The sequence below is a fragment of the Melospiza melodia genome, chromosome 7 (genome assembly GCF_035770615.1).
Source record: "Melospiza melodia melodia isolate bMelMel2 chromosome 7, bMelMel2.pri, whole genome shotgun sequence".
In the NCBI taxonomy this organism is placed as follows: Eukaryota; Metazoa; Chordata; class Aves; order Passeriformes; family Passerellidae; genus Melospiza; species Melospiza melodia.
Genome location: NC_086200.1, coordinates 24,189,813 through 24,208,057, shown reverse-complemented (window position 1 = coordinate 24,208,057; position 18,245 = coordinate 24,189,813). Strand labels below are relative to the sequence as shown.

Genomic DNA, 18,245 nt, shown 5'->3' with positions numbered 1-18,245 from the left:
TATGACAACTTTTTTTAAGTATTCATATAGCATTAATAACAATCCTTATTTATCAGTATCACCTATAAAATCCAAAAATAACAAAGGTTACAAACTCAATACCAACAAAACTCTGAATCATTGGAGAATCAGCTGGTGACCCCACAGATAGGATCTGATTGATATTTCTCAAATGTTCTGTCTTCAGAGACATTTCATGTAATTGAATCATTACTAATACTTCTATCTTTCTATGATGGTTTCCCTCCCTGAGAGGCATTTTTCACAATCGAAGATTTCGATTTACATCATATTTGGAATACCACTGATTTGCACTGGTTTCCCCTTTTTTCTGTATCTTGGGCAAAAGCCTGTGTGCTTCCTCACTTTACTCTGATTTTGGACAGGTTTTTTACATGTCCATCTTTTGCATCTGAAGCCTGATCATCTGGTAAATGCTGTTTCCGTCACTTCTGTGGGACCGGGCTGTTGAGGAGTTCGGTGTGCCTCGCACAACATGCGCTGCACCCGCGAAAAATCTCCCGCTTGAGATTTTGATGGAGGCTGAAATTGTGCGCCCGCTGCCGCGGGACCGGAGCAGGGCCGGTACTCGGGCACCCTCTGCACCCAGACCGCGCCCGCTCTCTGCCGGTGCCCTCACGGGAGTGCGGATGCCCCCACCCCGAGCGCGCCTCCCCGGCGCTTCTCTCGGCGCAGGCGCGGTCTGGGGAACGCCCCCTGTGCCCGTGACCGACACCGGCGCTGCCCCTGTCCCGTTCTGGCTCCGGTCCCCGCTCGGCCGTGTCCCTGCCGCGTCTGCGCACTGGGGAAACACCCGCCCCGCTGCGGCTGCCGGGTTTGTGCGTCATCACCGAGCGCCTGCCGCGCTCCGCGGCGGTCGCAGGGACGCTGCAGCCGTCCCGTCCCGTCCGCCTCAGTCCCGCCCGGCGCGGCTGCCGCGGCCCGTGCGCGTTCCCCGGGGGCCGCCGCCCGCCGCCATCGCAGTCGCGCGGGTTCTGCCCTTCGCGCGCGGCTTTGGCCCCCTCTGCGTGAAACCGCCGCCGCCGCCATGGCGCATGCGCCCGCCGCCGCCAGCCCAGCTCCGCCCGGCCCGGCCCCGTTCGGCGCTGCCCCTGCAGCCGCCGGCCGTGCCCTGCACGCTGCCGACCGCCCGCTGCTGCGATCCGGGCACCGCCGTGCGCGCTATCGCCTCCGCCGCTGCTGTGCCTGCGACTGCCCCGCTGCCCCCACGGGCCCCCGCCGGCCTCCGCAGCCCCGACGGCCGCCACTGCGGCCCCCCCGGGCTGCTCCCGGCCGGCGCCGCCGTGGCACGGGTTCGCCAGTCGCCGAGAAGCGGCTCTGCCCCGGGTTCACCGACCCCCTCCGCCCTCCTCCCCCTGAGAGTTCTGGGGTTTCTGGGCGTTCTGGGGGCCCATGGGACCCTGGGCACTCTGGAGATGATGCCAATTCCTCTCACACCTGTTTGCTAGGGATTACCTTTGCCCCTCCCTGGTCGGTAAGGGCAACTGCCGCCTGCTGATGGCAGGATGATTTCCCTTCCCCCATCCTCGAGAGAATACTGCTGCCTGTTGATAGCTGGCAGCCCCCGCGGAATTCCACGAAATTGCCTCTAACGTTACCCTTGCTGGGGATAAAAGCTTCAAGGCCGTTTTATCTTTTTTCAGAGATTTTCACAGGGTGTGTGGCTGCCACGCCCTGTAGGGCTGACAAGATGCTGGGTTGTTCCTGGGAGCATGTCCCCCCCATGTTCTCAATTTTGACCTTTCTTACAAAGGATGAATCCTCTGCAAGGTCAGTCCGGAGTTTGCCCTGGTCACCGTCCAGCAGCTCGCAGGTGAAGGTTTCCAGGGGCGCTTCTGGTCCTCCTCTTTCCGGGTCAAGCTTGAAACGAATCTTCTCAGCAGAGGTTGAGATGTTCTTTCTGGATTTTTCCCTTGAGAGTGCCAGTTTTCTTTCCTTCTCAGGGTGAGTTTCAGCGGCTGATGGCTGTGGCGTGGCTGCTTGCCAACTGCCCACCTGGGTGCCCTCTTGGAGCACCCACCAGGGACGCCAATGTCTCAGTGTCTTGCTCAGAGTGACCCCAAGAAAAGTTCAAAGTCTCTTTTCCCAGCCCGGCGCTTGAAGAAGGAGTCAGGGCTCTTCATTTCTCAGTCTCAAGGTTGTTTATTTTATCTTATCTATAAAAAATTTTCTCCTGCCCTGCCAAGATCAGCTCAGCAGGACAGGTCCAGGCACTCTGCCTGCCCCTGGGGTGGTGTTATGTCTTTATACTACAAACTATGTATACAATGTTTACAATTACTTTCCAAAACCTATCACCTATGTTAGACAGTGAGCTTCTACTCTAAACCAATCTGTAAGTGCCACCATCACAGCAGAAGATGGAGGCCAAGAAGAACAAGGAGAAAGGCTGGACACACCCAGTCCCCTCCATCTTGCCTCCTGAACCCCCAAACCAAAAACCCCAAAATCTACTTTTCCACCCCATGATAACTTCACTATTATTCTGCCTAAACTGTTGTGGCTTACGGACCTTATAAGAAGATCAGATATGCTGATCTTCATATAAGGTCCGTAATTTGCTCCACGGGTCATAATCAAAACCGCAGGGGCATTTTGGGCTCTGTGCCAGGGCTTCTGAGCTCCCTGGCAGGGGTCCTGGCCATCCTGGACTGCCAGAGATATGTTCTGGGTTCCCACAGGTCGCTTCTTAGGTCTTCTGCAGGTTGGTTTTTTGTTTCCTCTCCTGCTTGCGCTGGGAAAAACCCCCTGCTGGGACATCTCTGCACCCTGGCATCCTGGGCATCTGCATAGGGATGGGCAATGTAACAAAGGACTGGGTGGAGGCCTTTGAAAATGGGAATTTATGGACAGGTGGGACTGCTCAATCTGACTGCACCAGGCCCTCACCCCTGGATCTCCTTCCTGCTTGGCAGGGTTCCGTTTCCAGGTAGTGTGGGCAAGGACTGGCACTCACCTGCACAGAAAGGCTTCTGGCTTTTGTCCCTGTAGCTAAGCCCAGGGTGAGATTCCTCCTTTAGTGCTGAAAGAAAGGAAAGGAAATCCAAGAAGGGATGTGCTGTGTCTTTGAAACCGTTACCAACTGTGAGGAACACCCCTGCTAGAGTGGAACATGTCCCAGCCCAAAGGCCAGGCCTTCTGCTGGGCTCTGGAAGGGGTTCTGCAGGCAACGTGCTCAGGGGAGAGATCTCCACTGACCTCACTTCTCCCAGGGATAACATATCCCATCCCAAGGGTTCCCAGGATGGCCACAGACACAAGCAATGGGATCCAGCACACTTACTTAGCTCTTTGAATAGCGCTTCTACACCTTTCTGAGCCAGACAGCCAGCAGCCACAGACACTGGACATCAGATGCACATGAAAATAAAATCAAAGACAGGATATTTAACAAGGACCTTTCCCCAGGGAACTCCAGGACTGCACTGAGCAGGTTCTGGGGCAGAACACAGTATCCCACAGCTGGCCCAGGAGCCCCACAGCAGTGCTGGAAGGTTCCTGACCCTCGGACCCACTGAGGCTCTCCTGGGCCAGGGAGCTGCCTCAGCTGCCACAGCACTCAGGCACCACACAGGTGCCTCAGTCCCGCCAGAGCACAGCCACCCACGAGAGGGTGAGACTCTTCTGCCTCACACTCAGAGTGGAGAGGAACCTCCCAGGTCCCTTCTCTGTCCCTTGGCACATTCATTTCAGCCTGACCCTCAAAGCCCTGCTCAGCAACACCCCCCGCTAGAGTAGGATGTGTCTCTGCTCAAAGGAGGTCACCCCTCTGACCAAACTGATCCCAGCCCAAAGGCCAGGCCTTCAGCTGGGCTCTGGAAGGGGTTCTGCAGGCAACGTGCTCCGGGGAGAGATCTCCACTGGCCTCACTTCTCTCAGGGATAACACATCCCATCCCATCCCAAGGGTTCCCAGGATGGCCACAGACACAAGCAATGGGATCCAGCACACTTACAGGTTTTGCAGAGTATCTTTTCTGCACCTTTCAGAGGAAGATCATCATCATCATCATCATCCTTAGATACTGGACATCAGGTACACATGAAAATAAAATGAAAATGAAAACCAGCATATTTAACAAGGACCTTTCCCCAAGGAACTCCAGGACTGCACTGAGCAGGTTCTGGGGCAGAACACATCCCACAGCTGGCCCAGGAGCCCCACAGCAGTGCTGGAAGGTTCCTGACCCCCAGGACCCACCGAGGCTTTCCTGGGCCAGGGAGCTGCCTCAGCTGCCACAGCACTCAGGCACCACACAGGTGCCCCAGTCCCACCAGAGCACAGCCACCCACGAGACGGTGAGACTCTTCTGCCTCACACCAGGAGTGGAGAGGAACCTCCCAGGCCCCTTCACTGTCCCTTGGCACATTCATTTCAGCCTGGCCCTCAAAGCCCTGCTCAGCAACACCTCCTGCTAGAGTAGGACGTGTCTGTCACCCTGGTTTTTTAAGATTTTCTAAGCCTTCTGACGTTGACATTCTTGTACTGAGCTTTCTCACACACTTGCTGTAAATAACTCATTGTTTTGCATTCCTTTATAGAAAAGAGAAAGTTGAGAGACTGTTGGTTTGTCCAGTGTCGTTGGAGAGGTGGCACTGTCACCCTCCAATCCACTGTCACTCTTGGAAAACTATAAATGCTGGAGTCAGAAAAAACACTTCCCTTTTTCTTCATCTTGAGAACAGTGGTGTGCGCCTGTGTTCTTTCGTGTCCTACACCAACATGTGTCTCTGGTCAAATGAGGTCACCCCTCTGATGAAACTGATCTCACCCCAAAGGCCAGGTCTTCTGCTGTGCTCCAAAAGGGCTTCTGCAGGCAATGTGCTCCGGAGAGAGATCTCTATTGGCCTTACTTCTCCCAGGGATAACACATCCCATCCCATCCCCTCCCATCCCATCCCAAGGGTTCCCAGGATGGCCACAGACACAAGCAATGGGATCCAGCACACTTACTCAGTTCTTCGAATATCATTTCTACACCTTTCTGAGCCAGACCGCCAGCAGCCACAGACACTGGACATCAGGTGCACATGAAAATAAAATCAAAGACAGGACATTTAACAAGGACCTTTCCCCAAGGAACTCCAGAACTGCACTGAGCAGGTTCTGGGGCAGAACACAGTATCCCACAGCTGGCCCAGGAGCCCCACAGCAGTGCTGGAAGGTTCCTGACCCTCGGACCCACTGAGGCTCTCCTGGGCCAGGGAGCTGCCTCAGCTGCCACAGCACTCAGGCACCACACAGGTGCCTCAGTCCCGCCAGAGCACAGCCACCCACGAGAGGGTGAGACTCTTCTGCCTCACACTCAGAGTGGAGAGGAACCTCCCAGGTCCCTTCTCTGTCCCTTGGCACATTCATTTCAGCCTGACCCTCAAAGCCCTGCTCAGCAACACCCCCCGCTAGAGTAGGATGTGTCTCTGCTCAAAGGAGGTCACCCCTCTGACCAAACTGATCCCAGCCCAAAGGCCAGGCCTTCAGCTGGGCTCTGGAAGGGGTTCTGCAGGCAACGTGCTCCGGGGAGAGATCTCCACTGGCCTCACTTCTCTCAGGGATAACACATCCCATCCCATCCCAAGGGTTCCCAGGATGGCCACAGACACAAGCAATGGGATCCAGCACACTTACAGGTTTTGCAGAGTATCTTTTCTGCACCTTTCAGAGGAAGATCATCATCATCATCATCATCCTTAGATACTGGACATCAGGTACACATGAAAATAAAATGAAAATGAAAACCAGCATATTTAACAAGGACCTTTCCCCAAGGAACTCCAGGACTGCACTGAGCAGGTTCTGGGGCAGAACACATCCCACAGCTGGCCCAGGAGCCCCACAGCAGTGCTGGAAGGTTCCTGACCCCCAGGACCCACCGAGGCTTTCCTGGGCCAGGGAGCTGCCTCAGCTGCCACAGCACTCAGGCACCACACAGGTGCCCCAGTCCCACCAGAGCACAGCCACCCACGAGACGGTGAGACTCTTCTGCCTCACACCAGGAGTGGAGAGGAACCTCCCAGGCCCCTTCACTGTCCCTTGGCACATTCATTTCAGCCTGGCCCTCAAAGCCCTGCTCAGCAACACCTCCTGCTAGAGTAGGACGTGTCTGTCACCCTGGTTTTTTAAGATTTTCTAAGCCTTCTGACGTTGACATTCTTGTACTGAGCTTTCTCACACACTTGCTGTAAATAACTCATTGTTTTGCATTCCTTTATAGAAAAGAGAAAGTTGAGAGACTGTTGGTTTGTCCAGTGTCGTTGGAGAGGTGGCACTGTCACCCTCCAATCCACTGTCACTCTTGGAAAACTATAAATGCTGGAGTCAGAAAAAACACTTCCCTTTTTCTTCATCTTGAGAACAGTGGTGTGCGCCTGTGTTCTTTCGTGTCCTACACCAACATGTGTCTCTGGTCAAATGAGGTCACCCCTCTGATGAAACTGATCTCACCCCAAAGGCCAGGTCTTCTGCTGTGCTCCAAAAGGGCTTCTGCAGGCAATGTGCTCCGGAGAGAGATCTCTATTGGCCTTACTTCTCCCAGGGATAACACATCCCATCCCATCCCCTCCCATCCCATCCCAAGGGTTCCCAGGATGGCCACAGACACAAGCAATGGGATCCAGCACACTTACTCAGTTCTTCGAATATCATTTCTACACCTTTCTGAGCCAGACCGCCAGCAGCCACAGACACTGGACATCAGGTGCACATGAAAATAAAATCAAAGACAGGACATTTAACAAGGACCTTTCCCCAAGGAACTCCAGAACTGCACTGAGCAGGTTCTGGGGCAGAACACATCCCACAGCTGGCCCAGGAGCCCCACAGCAGTGCTGGGGGGTTCCTGACCCTCGGGCCCACTGAGGCTCTCCTGGGCCAGGGAGCTGCCTCAGCTGCCACAGCACTCGGGCACCACACAGGTGCCCCAGTCCCGCCAGAGCACAGCCACCCACGAGAGGGTGAGACCCTTCTGCCTCACACTCTGAGAGTGGAGAGGAACCTCCCAGGCCCCTTCACTGTCCCTTGGCACATTCATTTCAGCCTGACCCTCAAAGCCCTGCTCAGCAACACCCCCCGCTAGAGTAGGATGTGTCTCTGCTCAAAGGAGGTCGCCCCTCTGACCAAACTGATCCCAGCCCAAAGGCCAGGTCTTCTGCTGGGCTCTGGAAGGGGTTTTGCAGGCAACGTGCCCAGGGGAGAGATCTCCACTGGCCTCACTTCTCTCAGGGATAACACATCCCATCCCATCCCAAGGGTTCCCAGGATGGCCACAGACACAAGCAATGGGATTCCGCACACTTACAGGTTTTGCAGAGTATCTTTTCTGCACCTTTCAGAGGAAGATCATCATCATCATCATCAGATGCTGGACATCAGGTACACATGAAAATAAAATGAAAATGAAAACAGGACATTTAAGAAGGACCTTTCCCCAAGGAATTCCAGAACTGCACCGGGCAGGTTCTGGGGCAGAACACATCCCACAGCTGGCCCAGGAGCCTGCAGGATGGCCACAGACACAAGCAATGGGATCCAGCACACTTACTGATTGCGTCAAATAGCGCTTCCACACCTTTCTGAGCCAGACAGCCAGCAGCCACAGACACTGGACATCAGGTGCACATGAAAATAAAATCAAAGACAGGATATTTAACAAGGACCTTTCCCCAAGGAATTCCAGAACTGCACTGAGCAGGTTCTGGGGCAGAACACAGTATCCCACAGCTGGCCCAGGAGCCCCACAGCAGTGCTGGGGGGTTCCTGACCCTCGGACCCACTGAGGCTCTCCTGGGCCAGGGAGCTGCCTCAGCTGCCACAGCACTCAGGCACCACACAGGTGCCTCAGTCCCGCCAGAGCACAGCCACCTACGAGACGGTGAGACTCTTCTGCCTCACACCAGGAGTGGAGAGGAACCTCCCAGGCCCCCTCACTGTCCCTTGGCACCATCAGAGCCTGACTCTCAAAGCCCTGCTCAGCAACACCCCCTGCTAGAGTAGGATGTGTCTCTGATCAAAGAAGGTCACCCCTCTGACCAAACTGATCCCAGCCCAAAGGCCAGGCCTTCAGCTGGGCTCTGGAAGGGGTTCTGCAGGCAACGTGCTCAGGGGAGAGATCTCCATTGGCCTCACTTCTCTCAGGGATAACACATCCCATCCCATCCCATCCCAAGGATGGGCACAGGCAATGAGCAATGGGATCCATGGGTCCACACTTACTTATGGACTCAAATTGGCCTCCTTGGTCATGCTGCCATGAACTCCCCTTTTTTGTGGCCATTAGGTTCACCTGAAAAGAAAAAGAAAAATGAAAAAGAGGAAGCTTCACTCTGATATTTCCCCTTAGGTTTTAAAAAAAATGCATTTAAGAGCTTTTTTGTGACACATATATCCCTCATACTACTCAAACGGCTGATCTACTGAGGGTTTTTTAATTTACTGATTTTCCCTTCCATCACTGTCCAAACAGAATACAGCTCTATCCAAGATATTCAGTCCTTGCTTCTGGTCTCCCGTATCATTTTCTCTAGGTTCACTCTGCAATGCAAGGGAAAAGAGGGGCAAAATCTCTGTGGTGAGCAACATCTCAGCACTAGAGAAGATAAGGCAGTTGATAAGATGTTCTGTTGCACTCCCAGCTGGTCCCTAACCCATCTTGTCTGCCCTGGAGCTCTGAGAACTCTCACAGACACACACTTCATCTTCCTTGGTAAAAATTAAGACCTTCTGCTTTTGCAGAGTGCAGAACCTGGTGTTCAACCCCAGTCATATTTTCCACAGAGGTAAGGGACCATTTTCCATTCCTTCAGACTCAAATCCTGGAGGTTATCCTGACCAGCTATGAAGAAATCTATGGTGAAAAGACAAGTGACCTTGGCTGGTGTCGATGCAGGAGGTGTCCCGACCAGAGAGTAATTACCACTGATTCCATGATGCAGAAGGCATGAAAGACAATTTATTATTTGTGTACAGTATTAAGAAATATACAGTTCCTATAGGAACAGTAGTGGACCTAAGACCTGATTGGTCTTAAGGTGAAAACCTCTCACACTATTTATGCACTATGAATAGTACACTCTAGCAAACCATTTTTATAAACAATGGTTATAGAAAGAGCGGTAATAATTGTTTGATTTTTTTTTCTAGGATTGTTAGGTTCAGTTTGTGAGAAATTGTCTCTGTTCATTCTTTGACTGAACTGAGAATATTTGCAGGCTGGCTGCCAAATGCCCATCAAACTTCTCTCACTCCTCCTCCTCAACTGGATAGGAGAAAAAAATACAACTGAAGAGCTCACATAAAGCCTGGGACATCCCTCTCCAGCTGCCACCATGGGCAAACCAGACTCGACTTGGGGATGATTGCTTTGCTTTCTCAGCAATTCCCAATACAGCAGCAAGCTGGGTAACAAAGACAAATCTGCAACCACCCCACTCCCACTCTCCCCTCTCCTGGCTGTGAACACACCTGGTGCAGGTGGCTGGGGCAGCTGCAGTGCCTGATGCAAGCTGAGCTCCAGCTGGGAGCCCCAGACAAGAGCTCATGAACGGTCAACAGAGCCCAACAAAGGGCACCAAGAGTGGTGGCACCGCTGGGGAAGGGACACCGAGAGACCCAGCAGGAGCTGAGGGCCTGGGAGGAAGAGCCAGACTTGAGTCTTGGGCATGCAGACTGAGGGGATAAAACTGAGGGGCCTGGAGGAACATCTCAGGCTGTTGGAGGAACAGCTCAGGCTATTCCTGTGTCACTGCACTGGGATGAAATGGCTTTATGGAATCAGACAGCTGAGACTGCTCTGGGAAACCTGGGCTGGAACCAGGGAGGACACAGGGGCTGGGTGTGGGGAGTCCAGCAGGGCCCACTGGGGCCCTGCAGCGACTGCTGTGTAGGGGCTCCAGTCCCAGCACTGAACACCTCTGGTGGCTGGAGTGTGATGGTCAGAGAGCCTTGGGAAGGGTCAGACTGGGAAGTTTCCCAAATATCCTCTTCTGCACAGCTGGCTGCAGAAGGCAGGGCCCTGCTGACCCTTCCAACAAAGCCGCCTGTCCCTCCTGAGCACATCCATCAGAGCAGCAGGGATGAGGTGAAGGCAGAAACAGGGACTGCTCAGGAGTGAGGAAAGGTCTGCTCAGGGCACAGCTCGCTGCTGTGCTCTGCTCTCCCTCTTTCTTGCACTCCATTTCCCTGTGCTGTCTGTTCCTTGGGACTTTCTGTTTTCTTTGGCCACGTTCCAGAGAAGGAGGAGGACCTGGACTGAATTAAGGAACCCCTTGGCAAAAGCTGCTGCATGTCAAGAAAGCTTTCCTGGTGTTCAAGGGGAGAATAGACCCAGGTGAGGAAAAGAGGGGAGGACTAGAAATAGAGAAATGCCAGCAGGGACCCAAGAGAAGTGACAGGCCCAGGGCCCACGGCTGTCCCACTGTCCCACAGGTCTAACTGAAGGCATCAGACAGGAAATGCCAGGGGTGATTTCCCAGGAATGAAACCTGCTCCATCTCCTCCCACTACATTTTGCTGTTTTGCTCTGGTCTGAAAGGAGGGAAAGCATATAAATGGCAAAAAATGCTCAGAGTTTGAGGGGTTTTCTCCTGAAAACAGAGCAATAGCGTGATGGCTTCTCAAACAGGAACAATGAGTAGATGATGTGCATGTGGAGCTGTCCTGGATGTGCCTCTGCCATTGATCACTGATGAGCACAGACATTAGCTCAGATCACCGCTCATGGAAAGATGGTTGTGCTTCCAGGCATGGGTCACCCCACTTCTCACAGTCAGACACACATTGTCCTCTCTGTCTCATATTTGGAAGGAGCCCTGACAACTGCTTTAGACAGGAGAATTATTTTGTGCAGGGCTAGATCTGTACTCTTGAGCCAAAGCTGAAGCTTTGAGGGGGAAAAAGAAAAGGAAGGGGGAAAGACAGGAGAAGGGAGGAGAAGCAAAAAAGAAAAGGGGGTGGGGGAGGCAGGGGTAAGAGAAGACAGAAAAAATATGGAAAAAAAAAAGAAATGAAAGAAACAAAAAAAGAAGAAACTCTCTCTGCCACATTGTCAGTGATGGCTTTGTTGCCCAGAGACCAAGAGAGTCTGGTCTGCCAACAGATGTCCAATAAATTAGACATTTTGAATTATGCATTGAGTGCAATAAAACATTATTATCAGCATGTGAGTTAAATGCAGGAGGATTGTATGAGTGGTGGTGAAATCTCATTATGCTTTTTCTGGGGCGCTAAGGTGAGCTAATAATATTAAATATAAAAATTAAAATAAGTTCTAGTCACTCCATGAAATAAGTATTCATTCTATATTCAGACTAAAAATTTTTCCGATCAGCCAAGATCAAAGAAACAAACAATTATCCATAGCATATTCATGGCAACCAGGCTGTGCCTAATCAATATGCTACTTACTTTTAACTTTTTTCCCATTTAATGTGTAGCAAGAGTCATGGTAACAATTTTTGCTATCAGACAAAAAACCCATGAAATAAATAAGTAAGGCCTGAATTGACCACTTTTTCTCTATGTAGGAATGAATTAGGAACTGGGTTAGTGTCCGTAGACTGTGGGCAGGAAGGGACAATCGACTTTGAATAGGAATTCTATGAAATATTAACTTCGTGGTCTCCCTGCAACCATTCCTGACTGGTCCCCCACCCTCTGCAGCACAGCTGGGCCTTGATGAGACAAAGACACTGAAAGCCCTGGGGGCTCTGGAGGGCAGCAGGGCTCCTTCAGGCCTCAGCAAAGGCCAGTGAAGGCCCCAGATGGTCCAGGGAGCTTTTCCCACTCAATCTCCTGTGGCAGAACTGGACTGAGCACGTGAGGGCCCTCAGCAGTGCCCAGCCCAGGGACGGTCACTGCTCAGGAAGCCTTGAGAGGAGGGGGTGGCACTGCTGTGCATGGCCAACAGTGATTGCACTGGCCTTGCCCAGAGGGGCGGCTGCAGATGGCTGATTGCTCTGCTGCAGACAGCTCCGTTTGGGCAGGGTCACGCTTCTGCTGTTGCAGACACTGATATTCTTAGGAAATCCCACCAAGACTGAAGGACAGCTGGAGGAGGATTGCCACCCCAGTGACCCCAGGGCAGTGGTTCCTGAGTGCCTCAGGCCCCTGTGGCTGGGCAGGTGTGGTGTCAATGTGCTGGGCCGGGATCAGCTCTTCCCCTGGCTGGGCTCCTGCTCACACAGCCGCGGGTGCTGCTGCTTTGTTTGGCTGCTGGCCTGTGTGCTCCCTCTTCCAAGCGCTGCCTTTTCACCCTGGAGCTCGCTCAGTTCAGCTGAGAGCCTCAGGAGAGGAGTGCTTTACTCCTGCCTCCTGGAGAGACCATTCCTGCCCTCAGAGGAGGCTGCCCTGGAAAGCTCGGCAGATTTCCTGATAGGCATTTATGGGAAATCAGTGTCAAACGGAGAAAGGAGGTGCTGGGGGGGAGGGAGGAGCCCGTGGGGGTGGGAACCCTCTGCAGCTGCTGGTTCAGCCCATCAAAGCCTTCTCTTCCGGAGCCCGAGCTGTGTGCTCTGCTGCCGGCCTCAGTCCCTGCCCCTCGGTGCCTGGACCCCGCTATTTCCCGGCTGTGACAGCCCAGGCTGGCACTGAGGAGCTCATCCCTGTGTGGGGCAGGAGCAGCTCCCCGTGAGCACCCCCCATTCACGCACCAGGCAGCTCTGCTGAGCCATCGCTCCTGGATCCCTCATGCTGCTGGAGCCCTTTGCTTTGCCTGGCCATGGATGCCAGGGCAGCTGCCATTCCCATGGGAACCTGCTCACTGGCCTGAGACCGCTCCAGGCTGCCCCCAGAGCTCTTCTGCCCACTCTCCCTGATGATCAGGGGGTTTCTGAGCTGCCAAGGCAGCGTCCCCCCTTTCTGACCTCTCCCCTGCTCACTCACACAAGTCAACTTAACATCTGCCCATCCTGTTGAGGATCTCCGGGTATCCCAGCTGCTCTTCACACCTCCCATCCTCATCCTCCCTGACCCTCCTCTAGCAGAGCCTCTCCCACTGCATTCCACCAGCACTCAGGCACAGCCTTCCAAACCATCCAGGGATGGGTTTGGCTCTGAACAAAAATGATGTAGGCAGCTTCTGAGAGCAAAACAAGCAATTTTGGGTTCTCAGGGGTTCAGAAACTCCCACTCAGGAGCATTTGGACTAGGAAACTGCAAGTTTGGGAGCTCTGGGGTCCCAAACACTGATTTAGAAAGATTCTGGGCTCTGAACAAGCCTCAACTTTAGGCAGCATTGGGGTTGAGAAACACCAATTTAGGTAGCATTTGGCTCAAAACCACTGATTGGGGGAACTTTTGGCCCCAGAAAGTCCCCTCTAGGCAGCTTTTCAGCTCATAATTCCAATTTAGGGAGCTCTTGGGCACAGAAGCACATGTTTAAGGAACTGCAGTACTCAAAAAGGGATCTCAGGAAGCTTTGTGGGTCAGGAAATGCAACTTGGGGAGCTTCAGGGCTCAGGAACACCAATTTAATGAGCTTTGGGGTTCAGAAAAATCAGTGTCCAGAGACATGGGGCACAAAAGCAGCAATTTAGGATACTTTGGGGCTCAGCAATACCATTTCAAGGTGCTTCTGGCCTCAAAAATGGGCATTTGGGGAACTTCACAGCTGAGAATACTGAAGTTTCAGAAGCATTGAGGCTCAGAAACAGCTGCCTGGGGACTTTTTTGGACCTGAAACAGCATTTGAGCTCAGAAATACAGATTTAGGGAACACTAGAGCTCTTAAAGACCAATTTAGGGACACACAGGCCTATGAAACCCTGATTTGGGGAGTTCAAGGCTGAGAAAAAGTCATGTTGGTAGCTTTGGGAATCAGGAAGAGTGATTTGGGGGTATTTTCAGAGCAAAAATTAACAATTTAGAGAGCTTCTGGGCTCCAAAAACCCAATTTAAGCCGATTTTGGGCTCTGTAGTCCCTATTTAGGGAGCTTTGGAGCTCCAAAACAGCGATTTATGGAACTTTTGGGCTGAGAAACATCAATTTCGGGAGCAGAAGGAGCAAGCCCCGAGGAAACACGGGAGCAAGGGGCAGGCACTTACCTGGGACAGGTCTGGGAAGGAGCCGCTCCGCGCTGGGGTGCGAGCACTGCTTAAAAACCGGGATAGATACAGCTCGCTAGCTCACTGTGCCCGACCCGTTCCCGCCCCAGTAAAACCTTTCTCGGCTTTATGCTGATTTCCCTGGAAACTGAAAGTGGAAATGCTCGATCAGGGAGCGGCTCCTTGGCTGGGGGAGGGAAATGTGCGCAGCCAGCGGCCCCTCCCGGCTCCTGGAGCCTCCCAGGGCACCGGGAATGGCCCGGGAGGGCACCGGGAGGGCACCGCGAGCGCTGGGATGAATCCCGCGGGCTGAAGACACACCGGGCACAGGGCTTGAGTTAGGGGCGTCAGGGCCCTGGAACACTGATATTGGGAACTTCGTGGCTTAGAAACCCCTGTGTCAGCAGCTTCGGGGCCAGAACAGTGAGCGCAGGAGCTTTGGGGCCGAGAATGAGCAATTCTGGGGGCTTTGGGGCTCCAGAACACTGATTTTGGGAGGGTTTTTTGGCTCGGAAAATAAAAAAAAAAAAAGGGGGAGCTCAGAGTCTCAAAGCAATTTAGGGATATTTTGAGCTTACAAACAGCTGTTTGGGGAGATTTTGGGCTCAGAAACAGCCATTTAAGGATATTTTGGTGTCTGAAACACCAATTTAGGGAGCTGAGAAACACTCTTTTAAGGAGGATTTGGGCTCATAAATATAAAACTAAAGAGTTTTTGATCGTCCAAATCAAAAACCTATTTGGGGAGGGCTGGAATACAAGTATGGGGAGGCCTGACAGACTGACTGTACCCCAAAGCCCCCAAGACAAGTGCTGTGTGCCTGTGGTGGTGAGAACAACGGCCGGATGACTGCAGACATACCACATATATTACCATATATATAACCATATCATATATTTAGTTTATAAACTAAAAACATTCCTGATGGCAGCCACATTCCTGGATTTAGAAAGGCTCCCAGAAGTGTAATTGTACCAAAAGGTTTGATTCCTATGCACAGGGTGATAGGGAGAAACATTTTAAAAGTTTTAGACCGATTCCTTCCCATGTGTTTAAAATTAACACAAAAATCTAATTTCACAGAACCCAGGAACTCATCAGAACAGTGAGTGGTGGGTGATGGGACAATAACATCCTGCTACAACTGATGTTATTCTTGCATCAAGAAGAAAATGAAATTAAGTCATGTATACTGAAATGTTTCTCATTTTGAGAAATCACCTTGGATAGCAAAAGGATTGTGGTATTAATATAGCACCTTCAGATCCTTTCGTTTAGGCTTTGGATAAGGAAAATAAAGAGAAAAATATTAAATGTTGTTATATGTGTAGCATGAGACACACCTGCTCTAAGCATTTAGAGTATCAAGAGAAAGGAGGTTTAAATGCAGTTGCAAAGCCCAGTGCACAGAGGACTAAGAAGGCTGGCTGCAGGCACAGATAAGAAAGCAATAAAGGTAAAAGAAAGTTCAGGAGGAAGGTAAAAGTTGTCTGGCTCTTATTTGCATAGCATAGTCCTTGATAATTGAATAAAACTACAAGAAATCCGGGAAACAGGTGCTTTTGATATGGGTAAACTAGTTGGCATTGCATGGGCAGTACATACAAATCAAAGGGAAACCAGCTAGAAGTGACTAAATAGAAAATAATACCAGGTGAAGAAAAAGGATGTAGGATTGACGGGGGTAGGACGGTCGGGACAGATGGAGACGAGAGATCTCTGCAGCCAGGTCGTGGCACTTGTGGTTTATTGCAAAGGGCCTGGGTGCAGGGCCCTGCTGGGATTTGGGGTTTATTGCAAAGGGCCTGGGTGCAGGGCCCTGCTGGGATTTGGGGTTTATTGCAAAGAGCCTGGGTGCAGGGCCCTGCTGGGATTTGGGGTTTATTGCACCTGGGTGCAGGGACCTTTTGGGATTTGGGGTTTATTACGAAGGGCCTGGGTGCAGGGCCCTGCTAGGATTTGGGATTTATTTCAGAGTGCCTGGGTGCAGGGCCCTGCTGGGATTTGGGGTTTATTGCAGAGGGCCTGGGTGCAGGGCCCTGCTGGGAGCTGCAGCCACAGCTGGAGCAGGCCCGAGAGAAGAGAGGGGTAGAGAGGATGATAGGGTGAGAGAGTAAAAGCATAAGAGAGTGAAAGGGGTAAGAGCATCAAAGGCAAGAGCTAAGAGACAAGAGCTAAGAGCTAAGACAGCGAAGTTCCCGTTACAATACAATAAATCTTCTTCTGTATTGAATATTCTATTTCTCACTAACCAATCTAGTGCAAGATACAAAAATCCTATAGCATTTCCATACAGCCTGTAAGAATCACTACATTAACATACTGTGCTACATTTTAAACCCTAAAAACTCTCTTTGGACCCCTTCTGCCAAGCTGTAGGGTCTGCTCGGACCCTTGGACCTGCCTGCAAGCAGAGGGAATTGTTTCATCAAAAGTGGATTATCTTCAGTCAGCCACATCATTGTTTTCCTGTTGTTCAGTAACTAAGGGATCTCAAAGCTTGCTTTCATTTCAATTGCTCTTATAGTTTCTATATTCTCAAAATCTTTTGCCAGACAATCATATTTATAAGACTTTCATGTTTCATCTTCCCCAACAAAAGGAATCGTCAAAGGACTGCTGCCACCAGGGAGGAAGGGGAGGGGCGTCTTGTGACAGGGGAAGGGGTTCAGTTCCTCACTTCATTAGGAAGATGGGAACAAATCAGTGCACATACTGTAAAAAAGGATGGACATTGGAAGCAGAAGTGTCCTCATCTAAAACCCAGGACTTCTCCAAAGCCCCTCATGGCAATAGCTTGGTATTTGTGAAGGGGACCAGCAGAGCCTGTGGTAACAACCACACTGGGAAAGGAAAAGCTGGGAGTTTTGGTAACAGGAGCTGGTTATTTTGTATTAAATACCCTGCAAGGGAAGTTAAGTGACGATTCCATCACAACTGTCAGTGTCATTGGGACTTGTGAAACATGCCCCTTTTTCAAGCCAGCTGTGCAATGCAAACTTCACAATGCCAGACTTTTATGTCCAAAAAGGAGGCAAAAGGGTCCTGTAACTTTATTCGAGTAAAGGGAGAGGCCATGACACTTTTACCCTGGGGGTCTCTCCAATTTTTTGAGGACACAACCTCCTTTTCAATACTGTTTTCCTGTCCACATCACCCTCTGTCTTTGCCCACTGGCTGAGGTACTTGAGAGGTACAGACTTCCCAAATCACCTAATACATATCCCCTCCTAATATGCACCCCTCTTTTTTTTTTTTTTTGTACCTCTATTCTTCTTTTTTAAGCCCAGGGATTTAAGATGGCCTTGGATAAGCAGCAATCTGTGTCAATTAGTAACATTTCTCTGAAATGTATGGTTCCTCCTGTTGCTTCTTTCACCTGCCAGTATCTATTTTTATCTACAGTGTGGAGAGTCAGGGATCTGCGTGTGGAAAAAATCGGGCTGTACGATCAGTCAGGACATCCCCCCCCCCCGCCGTCAGACCTTTGCTCTGTGCCCGGCTGCACCCAGCCGGACGTGAGCAGAAGGAAATGACACTGACTGCCCTAGCTATAAAAACCCTTGTGACCCCTCAATAAACGCCATTTGCTGTCCACCGCGTTGGTGTCAGGAGCATGTGGACCGAGTGACCCTGGGCTTTGGGCCACCGTGCCGCACTAAGAACCAGGTCGCCACGCCTTGAGAAGGCAACACCTGGCTCCCCCAAGTATCCTCCAGACCCTCAAGTTCTCTCTGAATTCCCTCCCCAGATCCAAAACTGCCCCAAATGTGCCCCATAAATGTCTCCAGGGACATAGTGGCCCCTTTTACCCTATGTGAGAAAAATATTATAAAAAAAGATTACAAAAGGTCTCCAAATATTACTAATTACTCTAAAAAGGAAGAAATTAATAGCCAATAGATCTCAATGAATTAATTAAGAGAATTGTGTTGCTCGGAACCAATGACCAATACCTTTTTGGTTGCTAAAAATGTATAGTTTTTTTAAGAACAGCATAAAAATAAGTTAATAAAACTCCAGAATAATATTTTTATAAATAAGAAAAATATAATTATAATTTAATTAATTGTTAAATGTTTTTAATAGAGAAAAATGAATATTGTTTTTTAATTTTTTGGATGTCTGTCTCAGATGGGCGATGTCAGACATGCTGAGGCTGGGGGTGAGGAGCAGGTTGTCCAAACAG

The 18,245-nt window shown here is 51.2% G+C and overlaps 1 protein-coding gene across 1 annotated transcript; it reads right to left on the bottom strand.

Moving 5' to 3' along the window:
- Positions 1 to 2,143: 2,143 nt before the first annotated feature.
- On the bottom strand, positions 2,144 to 14,192 carry LOC134420536 (uncharacterized). The gene is made up of 11 exons (XM_063160688.1): positions 14,056 to 14,192; positions 8,230 to 8,299; positions 7,559 to 7,618; positions 7,316 to 7,378; positions 6,645 to 6,704; positions 5,647 to 5,715; positions 4,975 to 5,034; positions 3,977 to 4,045; positions 3,305 to 3,364; positions 2,978 to 3,043; positions 2,144 to 2,806 (listed from the first exon to the last, which is right to left on the bottom strand). Exons 2-11 carry the CDS (start codon positions 8,288 to 8,290, stop codon positions 2,598 to 2,600), a joined length of 777 nt encoding a protein of 258 aa, XP_063016758.1. The 5' UTR covers positions 8,291 to 8,299; positions 14,056 to 14,192; the 3' UTR covers positions 2,144 to 2,597.
- Positions 14,193 to 18,245: the final 4,053 nt, after the last annotated feature.